The sequence below is a fragment of the Nicotiana sylvestris genome, chromosome 10 (genome assembly GCF_000393655.2).
Source record: "Nicotiana sylvestris chromosome 10, ASM39365v2, whole genome shotgun sequence".
NCBI lineage: Eukaryota > Viridiplantae > Streptophyta > Magnoliopsida > Solanales > Solanaceae > Nicotiana > Nicotiana sylvestris.
The window spans coordinates 150,895,814-150,908,394 of record NC_091066.1 but is presented as its reverse complement, the minus strand read 5'-3'; the positions used below and the strand labels follow the sequence as shown (position 1 = coordinate 150,908,394).

The window sequence follows — 12,581 nt, the reverse complement described above, 5'->3', positions numbered from 1 at the left end:
ACAGGATTACACATGCTGCATCAAAATAATTCACATTAATTGCTTTAATGAGATCAACAACAAAACTACGTTTACAAATTTGTTATCCCAAAATAGAAACGCCAGCTACCATATGTTCAGTGTCCCACTTAGTTCTTTTACATGACAGAGAAATTATAGCTAGCTAGCTTCCAACATATATATTTGAGATTATTCCAGTTTCAAGCTGGTCTTCTTCTAACACAGAGGAAGAGAGTAATTAGGAGCTTCTGTAATTCGACGTTGTGCATTCTCTGCTGGAAAATTAGCATATCTTGATCTGAAGTTATCACTTGAAGGCAAATGAAAGCACGTTGAAAACAAATGCTGCTTACAAACCCAGCTTTCGCAATGACTAAAAGGGTTAATAATAACCTTATTATTACTGATCAGCCCATGATCTTCTGGATGATATTTACCGGACGTGGCATTCTTAATGAATGGATGATTAAGCAGCATATCTGCAGTCCATCTCCAATTATGATCTTTTTCAAAACACTTGACCAGAAAGTCCTTGCATATATTAGAAACGTTACTCGGAATCACAGGTTCTTCATGTGTAATCTTAAAGTCCAAATCATCAACACTTTCATGACACGACCATAACCGTCTCCCTGTGATAATCTCTACAACTATGCAACCAAGTGCCCAAATATCAACGGCTTTACCATGAATCCCCCGAGCTACAGATTCTGGCGAAGCATAAAGCAGAGTCCCTCTATGATGACGACACTTCTTCGAGCCTCTATCCCAATACGTATGTGTTTCGTTCTCTACTGTTCTCAACGACAACCCAAAATCAGCCAACTTCAGGCGCACATCCACAATACTACCATATTCGTCATCAATAGTAGGAAAAACAAGTATATTACTCGGTTTCAGATCGCAGTGAATGAAACCCTTACGATGAACATGAGAAATCCCAGTCAAAAGCTGAAAAGCATAGTATGCAACCTTTGATTCTTCAACCATCGTCTTACACTTAGAGTAGATATTAATCAAATCATGCAAAGTGCCACCAACGGCATATTCGAGCAAGAGGTTATAAGTATGTTTACCGTTTTCGACACTTACATCTTCTCCAAAGCACTGAACTACGTATGGCGACTCTTTCAGCGCGTCCAATATTCCTCCTTCCATTGATAGCGATGACGAATCCTTCACTTCTGCGGATTTCACTGCAACAAAAGTAGACGAACCATCTTTTGGTGTGGCAAGAAACACAGTTCCATAAGAACCAGCACCCAACGCTTTCAGCTTTTTCCAATACATTCTTGATTCTTTGATAACTTTTCCTTCTCTGTCTATTTTCACCCTAGCTATATAAACCTATTCTTTAACCCTAACAATGAGAATACATCAAGGAGGAATGCAAGCTTTAATTCTTTGAGTAACTTCTTTCTGATCTTTAGTACGTAACCCTAACACTATTAATAAAAGTAGACGACAACTTCTCTAGCTACTTAATATGATCATTAGAGACGTTCTTACTTATATATATAATGCATGCCCTAAAATAATTCAGAATCCTATTTATATATGGATTATGCCTTCATTTTAGTTTGTTTCCATAATGGATTAATTATTCGCAAGTAATTAATTAGGCTCCCTTATGAAAAGCATAGAAATTAAAACCTTTGTTTCCTAAATCTATTCAACAACGGCTTTCCAAAACCTATTTTCTTGCAATTTACTTCATCAAATTTTTGACCTTTACTTTGATGAGTACGTAATTTCTCAAGGTAACTCTAACTACCCCACTCTTGTTTTAAAGAATTTTTTTTAAATAAAAAATCAGTCTAAATTCCAAATCAGTAAATTGAAATTCTAAACTTAAAAAAAAAAATCAGCTTCTTGAATATACATATTTTGCGAACAAAATGATTTTAAAAGTTTGACCTGGGTATTTTTTTCATATCGTTTTTAGCGAAATATTTTTACTTCTTAATTATGTGATTAAAAAATTCAAAGTATATATAATATATAAAGAGAGTAGCGAAGATACATGGATATTCAGTGAGTTGCTCATGTAATACAAATGAATAGAGCAAACAAATAAGTATAAGTGATTCTCAACGAGCAATAAAACCAATAATGAATCAATCCATTTTACATAATATTTGAGAAATTGAAATCCATTTTTTTGAGTTGATACCCTAAAACCCCCCTTAAAATCACATTTTTGTTAATATTCTACTTAAACTATTCGGTATATATCCCCCAAACCCCCCTAAACTATATTGCCCTTCGTATTAAAACCCCTTCGTTATTGACCTGGCATAACGTGTATAGATACTCGCATAGGAGCGCGTGGTAGCTGAAAAAAGCCATCAAAATAGCCCACCTAATAGAAAATAATGGCTAATTAGTATAACCCTCTTTCAAATTTATTTATTTAATAAATATTCTCCTTATTTCAGTTATATCCGTCTTTCTTCCTCATTTTTCACCATTCTTCCTTATTTTTCACCTTTCTTCTTTGTTTTTCACCTTCTTCTTTGTTTTTTTAACCTTTTTTCTTCAGTTCACCGTATGGTTTCCTCTGGAAAAAAATTCTCCCTCTCTTCTTTCCTCTGAAGTTATTTATTCTCTTGTTTTAATCTCCTTTCATGTCTTACAAATATTGTTGAAAGAATACCAATATAAATCTTCTTATAAACTTAAAATCTTGTAAAGAATAAAGTTGAATTTCTTAAACCTTCTTTATCTAATCTGGAATTAGAGAATGTAATTGCTGGGCAATTAATTATTTATTTGCAAAATTTTATTTTGTGCAATCTTTTTTATGTAATATAAGATGACTTGTAAGAAATGCAACACTATATGCTTTTATTTATATTTTAATTGTGCTACAAAGTGAATATAAATTTAAGGACTTATTAATTGGAGTCTAGCATAAAGCACAATCACAACTAAATCCAAAATTAACACAATACATTAAATATTATTTTGGCCAAAACTCCTAGAATTAATCAATCCTTCGAGAGTAATACATCATGAGTAAACTATATTAAAAAATTTGTACAAATTATAAGTTAATATAGCTAGACAGACGTACCTTTAAAAGTCCAACGTGGGGTTTTAATATATATATATAGGGAAATATAGTTCGGGGGTTTTGGGGACATCAAATAGTTTAAGTGGACAAAAAAGTGATAGTTTAGGCGGGTTTTAGGCTGAGTTAAATAGCCACGTGTAGTGCTACATGACACGTTTTTTAGATAATTAGAAATGTGTACTAGACGCACATCTAAGAATGCAGTGGAGGGGGGTTTAATATGAAGGGCGATAGAGTTTAGGGGATTTTGGAGACACTAAATAGTTAAAGTAGGAAACTGACAAAAACTTAATGGTTTAAGGGGGAATTTTAGAATATTAACTTTTTTTTAATCTTTATTACTACGGGATTCCCAATAAGTATGATTTTATGGTATGTTTGGCCAATAACTACTTCCTCCGGTCCAAAATAAGTGATTTTTTAGATGTTTTCACACAAATTAAGAAATTCACCTTTTAACATTAATTAGCAATGAAATTGATCATATTAACTTTTACTATATCTTCACATAAACACTCCCAACACATACTCCAACACTATTTATTCCAAGGGAAATGTAGGAAAAAAACAATTAATTCATTCTTGAAATTTGGAAAAATTACTTATTTTGAACCACAAAAAAAGGCCAAAAAATCATTTATTTTGGACCGGAGGGAGTAGAGATATTTGTATGTCACCTGCTGTTCTTGTCTTTTGTTGTCATGGCAAATTTATCCAAACCAATTAGCTAAAGCATAAAAAGAAAAGGTCTAAATGTGTATTATTTGGAGTTGTTCAATTTTACCTATCGTTACACTAACGATTGGATATTTATGTTTAACGGTTTGACTTATCAGTTATTGACTTTTAAATATCTTAATTCGCTAGCCAACTAATAAATATCTATTGGTTGGGTATATGGTTAGCCGTTATCGATCGGTTTATCGGCGTCCATATAATGCTCCCTCTGTTCACTTTTATTTAACACGTTTTGACTTTTCACACCTCTAAAGAAATAATAAATAAAGTGCATAATTTATCATGATACCCATATTAATTGATGCATATTTTATTGGATTTGAGAAAATAATTTGAAATGAGTTACAAATACTGTGGGTATAACAGGGGAAAAAATTGTCTTCTCTTTATATGCGTAAAGTGCCAAGTAAAAATAAAAATCTATTTTTAGTATACATGCCAAATAAAAGTGAACGGAGGGAGTAAATACTAAAAATTCATTTTGGACACAATCACATCAATGAAGATGACACACAGTTTTATTTTGCCAGAATTAGCCGTAGAAACACAAAAGAGTTTATGTACAGAAATCATTTTGAATTTGCTGATTTCTCAAAGAATGACTTGAAAACAACCGAAACCAAAAAGAAAGAAAAAAACCAAAAAATAAATACACTAACAATTCTTTTCTTGTCCTCTAGCTCTATTTAGACTATATATAAAAAGAGTGGGGGATGAGGAGAGATTATTCAGCAAAGCAACATGCAAAAATATCATGTCCAACTATAGTTCTAAAAAGAATAAGTGGTACGTCATTGTAAATATAATCCGATCTAACAAGTTCGGAGTCGAATCCATAGAAAATTAAGGCTTAGCTACAGTTATTCAATATCGCTAAGAAACACAAGTCCAAACAATTTCCTAATTATAAAGATTATAATGTTTATTTTTATCTAATTAACTAATAAATCTAAAAAGCAGTAAAACTATCAATTAACAAGGATAATGGTTGGAGACAAGATTAAGGAGGTCTACGAGTTATGATTTTTCCAGTTGTCGGAATCCTTCCCGCAGCGTCGTCTATAATTTCGCCTAAGTATCCTCTACCGACCGTGAGTACTTTGGATGTAGTAATTCTCTTCCGAGAAACTACCAAAATTTACTAGACGTATTATTTCGAATTACGCTAGCGGGCACTAGTGCACTGCTCACTAAGATCGCACCAAGGCTTCGTTATTCTTAATCCCACTTTTAAACCCTCCATATTGATCTCTCACATACGTTAGGAGTGATGTTGTTCAATAACTACATAAATATGTACCTTTTTTCAAGCAATACACACTAAATAGGCACGGTCAATTGATGGTCATTCAATCAATAGCAACAAACATGTAGTTGAACAAGTAGCGAAATCCAACGGCTCAATTATATAAAATCATAACAAGAATTTATCCTCCAAAAGATTCTATCAAAACCCTAGATAACAAATTAGCTATTCATAATAGTATACAAAACTACAATACTAGAATTCATAACCAATAATGGAAATAAAGGAAGAAAGAGGGAAAACGTGAAGTTGAATCCTTCTCCTTCTTGCTCCTAGCGTGTTCTTGCCTCCCTAAAGTCTTCTCTCCTTCCAAAGTAGTGTCTCCCCCTAAAAATCACATTTTAGGATGTATCTATAGTGATTAGGGGTTGTTTGGGCCGAAATTGCTTCTCCTAGTTCGGATTGGAAAAGTTGAATTTTTCTGTCTCGGTCCCGGTCCGGCGAAGTGACCCTCACTTTGTTGTCCAGGACTTTCCTGATTTCTTCTGTTTCGGTCCTAGTTTGGCGAAGTGAGCCTCACTTCGGTGTTCGGGACTTTTCTCTTCAGTTCTTTTTCACCAATTTTTCTCCCATTTGATCATTTTCCGTGCAAGTTTGTTCCTGCACATAATTGTAATGAGCATATTTTCACTTAAAAAGCGGTGTGAACTTCGACAACTCACACAAGAAATAATACATAAGCATACTCAAAACATGTACTTTCACCCTTTATCACCACTCCACACTTAAACTCTTGCTCGTCCTCGAGCAACTTAAAATTAAGCGCATAGGCAAGAAATACCTTTCAAAACATACTCAAGTATCACACCAATGACAATGTTTTATTTCACCGCTTAGGACCCAGCATATGCACTCTTCATACATTTCCTCAAGTTTTAAACTCATGCCAAGATCATTTAAAATATTCGTGTGGCTCTTTCTAACATTCTCGCCTAAAAACTTGACTCTAATGCTTTCCACACTATGATTCGCTCCTTCTGCCTACTCAAAAATCAAGGTCCCTACCAATCCTTTGTAAATCATGTTCCCTCACCAACAAACCACAGAGAGAAAGTAGTCAACACTCTCAAATATAAGTTCAAGTATATTTTAAGGACTCTCATATCGGAAGAATTTGCTCACTCTCACAAAGAAACTCTTATGCCACCCAAGTTCGTACCATAGGCTTGCCCGTAGTGTAAGTCTCTACTAATTTAAGCTCGCAAAGTGTAGGATCAAGTAGGACTTTTATAGGTTGTAATATAGGCTAAGGGACGGGTAGGATATATTTGAGAAAATAGTGACTAACCCCCCTAAGCTCTTTAATACACTACACTTCTTTGGGGTCTTGCCGTGAAACCATGCACATTTATGCCTTTTTTCATTAAGTCATCAACATATAGATATTTACTAGCCTGGACAAAGATATGGAGGTGTTATTCATTTTTTTTTCCTTTTTTTTCACACTCTCCTTACTCTGGTAATTTCGGCTAGTAACTTTTTTTTTTAATACATAAGTGCATCTTGTCGGCCTTTCTATGGTTCCTCTTAAAAGCTACACAATCTCTTTCTTTACTCTTCTACCTACTTAAGTGCTTTCGGAGGTAAACGTTTAACAAGATTTGATTAAGAACAAAAGGGATTCAACTTGTTATGTGGTTGTCAAAGAATAGGTCTACAGGCTCAAAAGGGTTGACTATGGATAATATTAGTATTGGTAGGCAAATGGGCTAACTGGTCAATCAAAGAAAGCCTATATTAGTTCCCAAACTTACAATACTTAATCATTTCGCTTTGAGTCACACACGGGACAAGTTTTAGACTAGCAAGGATGGCACAGAGTACACCAAAATCTCACCTCACACAATGCACATAACTCACTCAGGACGGCTCAGACCCGACTCTCAAGTTAAAATAACTAACACAATCATCATAAAATTGTAGCACATGAGAATTAATCACAAGAGCCAAAAGATGAGCGTCGGTGGCAAAAGAAAGCCACACATATTTTTATGGCATGTAATTACAAAGATCATGAAGAAAGTACTTAGTTCAAATGCTCCACCTCTAAGCCCCGATATAAAATATGTCAAAAAGCATAGATACTCAAACTCTCCCCATTCCATTATCAATTCAAAAAGAAAAAATATTAAAAATCTTTTTGTGTTTTTCGTTGGACTTTAGACCCCCAAGAAAATTGTCTAGGAGGTCCACCGTTAGAAAAAGTCCAAAACTTTATTAAAATTCTACCTACAAAACAAAAATACTACCCGGTTCAAAGAGTCATCCCTTGAAAAAGAACCGTGGCCATAAGAAAAACCCAGAGAGATTATTTCTACCTAATTATTATTATTATTATTATTATTATTATTATTTTCAATACACATAAAAAAATACTACTAAAATAACATAGAAAATTGTGATGACCCAAAAGGTCATCACTTATTTTTAAAATAAATTCTACATTCTGAGGCCTTAAAGGCCTCTTTCGGCATCACCTCGATTTGTGTGCGTAGTCCGAGCGTATAGCCGGAAAGCTATTATGTGAAAATCTGTGACAAATATTAAATTTTTGACTTAAAATGCATTTAAGTTGACTTTGGTCAATATTTTGGGTAAACGTATCCGGATCCATGGGTCCGTAGAAAAATATGGGACTTGGGCGTATGCCCGGAATCGAATTCCGAGGTCCCAATCCCGAGAAATGAATTTTTAAAGAAAATTATTTTCTGAAAATTTCTATGAGTTTTGGAAAGAAAATGCATTTAGAATTTGATGGTATCGGGCCCATATTCTGGTTCCGGAGCCTGGTACAGGTCATATATGTGAAATAAGATGAGTCTGTGAAATTTGGGAAGAAACAGATTTCATTTGACGTGATTCGGATCTTAAATGCAAAATTTGATGTTTTAAGAAGTTTTGAAATATTTCATTGATTTTGAGGTTTAATTCGATTTTATGATGTTATTTTGGTTATTTGATTACACAAATAAGTCTGTGGGATATTTATGAGGCTGTATGCAGAGATGCTTTGGAGCCCCGAGGGTTCGGGTGAGTTTCGGGTAGGTGTCGGGGTGATTTAGACTTAGAAAATCTGGTGTGTTAGTCATTTTCTGGTGTCTGGTGTTGACTACTATGCGATCGCATAGGGCCTCTCGTGATTGCATAGCTCAGTGTTGAGGGAGGAAATCTGTAACACTATGTGATCGCATAGCATGTCCGCGATCGCATAGAGTGGTAGGCAGGCTGGGAGGCTAGGGTAGCTGGTGCTGTGCGATCGCATTTCCTCATTCGTGATCGTGTAGCGTAGGAAGCCAGTCCACTATGCGATCGCATTCCTTTCTTCGCGATCGCATAGACCAAAATCCGCCCAGTTATTTTTAAGTTCAAAAACAGAATGTATTATGGGAATTTCACCATTTTTCACAAACTTCTTCTTCTCCACACCTCTTGGGCGATTTTTGAAAAAAAAAAAACTTCACCATAGCTGCATAGGTATGTAATCCTAAGCTCGTTTTCTTCCATTTTTATCAACACCCATTAGATTTCTAGGCCTAAAACATGAGATTAAGGGTAGAAAATTAGGGATTTGGGTAGAGTTAGGGCTTTTTGATTATTTGGGAATTTGACCTCGTTTTGGGGTCGGATTTCAAAACTAGTTATATATTCGGGCTCGTGGGTGATCGGGTGTTGGTCCGAACCTCGTATTTTGACCAAGCGAGCTCGGGGTCAATTTTTGACTTTTGGGAAGAATGATGGGAAAGCTATAATTAAGCATTGGAATTTGATTGTTTAGCGTATATTGATGTTATTAAGTCGATTTGTCTAGATACGATTGATTTGGAGCCAAATTCAAAAGGAAAAGCGGTGTTTGAGGCTTGAGTTGGCCGTGGAAGTTCGAGGTAAGTGTTTGGTCTAACCTTAAATTGAGGGATTAAGTGTCATGTCTTATTTGCTACGTGTTAATTGTGGAGTACGATGTATAGGCATGGTGACGAGTATCTATACGTCGGTGTCAAGGATGCACGTGAGTCTTGTATTGTAATTGTTATGACTCCATTGTGGTTTATTGCACTTCACATGTTATTGAAATATTATTGTTCCCTTGCCGGGATGTTATTGAAATATTATTGTTCCCTTGTCGGGATGTTATTAGAAATATTATTGTTCCCTTGCCGGGATGTTGTTATATTGCTCTTGTTCCCTTATCGGGATGTTGTTATATTGCTCTTGTTACCTTGCCGGGATTCTTTGAGATTGTTGTTGATATATGAAATGGGAGCAGGTGGCACGCCTGCCACAAGATATATGAAATGGGAGAGGATGGCACGCCTGCCACAAAATATATGAAATGGGAGCGGGTGGCACGCCTGCCACAAGATATATGAAATGGAAGCGGGTGGCACGCCTGCCACAAGATATATGAAATGGGAGCGGGTGGCACGCCTGCCACAAGATATATGAAATGGGATCGGGTTGCGCGCCTGCAACAAGATGTGAAATGAAAGTGAATTCTGCCTTTGTTTTCCTTATCCTTATTAGTAGTTGGATTTTGGTTCCTTTATAATCCTCTTGATATTCTGTTGTTACTTGTTATTCCCCGAAGCATGTTTTCCTCCTCTCATCTTTACTTGTTTTACATTTCGATGTATATTATATAACTGCACAGGTTTATTTGGTAGTCTGGTCTTAGCCTCGTCACTACTTCGCCGAGGTTAGTCTAGGCACTTACCAGCACATGGGATCGGTTGTGCTGATACTGCACTCTGCATTGTGTGTAGATACTGATACCAGAGTGCTTGGACCGCAGTGAGGGTGTTGTCTTCAGTCCACACAGGCGACCTGAGGTAATCCTGCAGACGTTCGCGGGCTTTGGCGTCACCTCTTATCTTCCTTTATTTCTATTTCTTTCATGTATTTCCAGAGACAGTGTTGTATTAATTTCTTTCAAACCTTTATTTGTAGTACTCTTAGACCGTCTGTGAAACTGTGAGTCCAATTCTAGGAAGTTTTTGGTTAAACAGTTGTATTGGATTCATGAACATATAGTTTATCATTTTTCTTCCGCTTATGTTAAATTCTGCTGTTTAAATGTTAGTGCTTCATAATTGTTAAAGGACATAAAATGGGTAAAAAGATAATCTGTTCAATATTTGGCTTGCCTAGCTCACATTAGTAGGCACCATCACGACTCCCGAAGATGGGAAATCTGAGTCGTGACAAAAACCACTCAAACAATCTCTTCACCCCACACTTAAAATTGTGCATTGTCCCCAGTGCACACCCATAAATATAAGAGTATAAAAGAAACTTCCTGGTAGGCCAAAGGTCGAAACATTAGCAGCTCATGGGGTACTCAGACTTCTTCCAGAATTGGTTCTTTGTGAGGGCAACCCACACTTCGTTCTAACCATCTCATTTGCTTTTGCTTTCTTCTAATAGCCTTGATTTCCATGGTTATAGAAACATCAAAAACAACACTACAATAATAATACAATAATAAAAAATAAAAATAATAAAAATAAAAGTAACAGAAAATAGTAAAGGTAGGTTGCCTCCCAACAAGCGCTTGATTTAACGTCGCGACACGACGCGAATTATTTTTTGTCTTCACCTCAAGTTTATGAATTGAACCTCAAGTTTCGCTTCAACCTTATGATTATGCTCTTGGGGTGATACAAATTCTTGTGAGCCAAAAAATAGATAAAGTCTCATACACTTTTTGGCTCTCGACCGAGGAGTGTCTCCTTACCTAGACGAGCTTGAAAATTTCAAAATATAAGGCTCATCTACCTCTTCCCTGGACTTCTTTTTATGCTCTTAAGGATCCATTCCCCTTTCATCATCCGAACATAATGTATAAAAGTATTTGGAATGAGGTCCAACGCGCTCAAATACATGAACTTCAAGATTTTTGACCTCCTCAACACCAATCACACTAGAGTCACCTAAATTTGTATCTTCAATGTCCTTGGCTGACTCTAGTGGTACTTCTTCAACATTGGCATCCTCAAATTCTAATTGAATAGATTGTTGGTATTCTACTCTGACCTCCTCCATTAGCACCTCAATTTCAGTGTCTAATTCATGCTCTTCTTGACTACTATCCCAAATATTGGCTTGTTGAGCATTAAATGCTTCAACTAGTTAACTCACTTGTGCCTCCAGGTTGCAAATAGTAGCATCTTGCCTTTGTATGTGCAGTTGTTTCTCATTATTTTGTTCCACAAGGTACCTTAGCATATCCTTGATCTCTTTCAGGTCATCATCCATGGGTTCTTTGTTCCTACTAACTTCACAAAAAAAAAAAGAACCATCAAAGTAAGGGGATAGGGGAAGATAAGAAATATAAGCACAACCATGAAGTGACCATCTTAACCACCACACATATCACATACATTCCACACATAAGATTGAGTTGGTGTACATAACTTGCTCCCGGAAATATTTTGATAATTTTGCCATGGGTGATTTTCTCCACAATATGCATAATAAGGATTAAAAGTAGAATTACCAACGTCAAAACTCTTATAATTCCAAGATTGCATGTTTTTAAAATCAACAAGTAAAACAAAAAAAATCAAATACAAAAAATAAAAATAAAAGTTCAAACTTGAAACCTAGCAATATGTACACCTACAGCTACACTGTTAGTTCTCCGGTAAAGGCGCCAAAATTTGATCACGCCCAACTCTAGTCCTAAAAAGGATAAGCGGTCGCTGCAAATATAATCCAGTCTAACAAATCCGGAATCAAATCTCATAGAGAACTAAGGCTTAGCAACAGTTGTTCAATATCGCTAAGAAACACAAGTCCAAATAATTTTCTAATCATAAAGATTACAATAATATTTATTTTGATCTAATTAACTAACAAATCTAAAAAGCAGTAAAACTATCAATTAACAATGATAATGGTTGGAGACAAGATTAAGGAGGTCTAGAGTTATGATTTTCTCAATTGTAAAAATATTTCCCGCTGCTTCGCCTATAATTTTGCCTAAGTATTCTCTACCTATCGTGAGTACTTCGGGTGTCGTAATTCTCTTCCGAGCAACTACCACAATTTACTAGACGTATTCTTCTGAATTACGCTAGCTGGCACTAGTGCACCGCTCACTAAGATCACACCAAGGCTTAGTTATTCCTAATTTCACCTTTAAACCCTCAGTATTAATCCCTCACATACCTTAGGAGTTGTTGTTCAACAACTACCTAAATATGTACCATTTTTCAAGCAATACACACTAAATAAGCACAATCAATTGATGGTCATTCAATCAACAGCAACAAACACGTAGTTGAACAAGTAGGAAAATCCAATGGCTCAATTATATAAAAACATAACAAGAATTTATCCTCTAAAAGGTTCCATCAAAATCCTAGATAACAAATTAGCTATTCATAATAGTATGCAAAACTACAATACTAGAATTCATAACTAATAATGGAAATAGAGGAAGAAAGAGAGGAAAATGTGAAG

General features: G+C 35.6%; 1 protein-coding gene across 1 annotated transcript; it reads right to left on the bottom strand.

Annotated features, from left to right (window-relative positions):
* Nucleotides 1-216: 216 nt before the first annotated feature.
* LOC104221157 (mitogen-activated protein kinase kinase kinase 20-like) lies at nucleotides 217-1,290 on the bottom strand. Its single transcript, XM_070159779.1, has one exon. It carries the CDS (start codon nucleotides 1,288-1,290, stop codon nucleotides 217-219), a length of 1,074 nt encoding a protein of 357 aa, XP_070015880.1.
* Between the last annotated feature and the right edge of the window lie 11,291 nt (nucleotides 1,291-12,581).

Excerpts from the sequence above, each read along its gene's own strand:
- LOC104221157 (XM_070159779.1), bottom strand. The coding sequence starts at position 1,290 with ATGTATTGGAAAAAGCTGAAAGCGTTGGGTGCTGGTTCTTATGGAACT.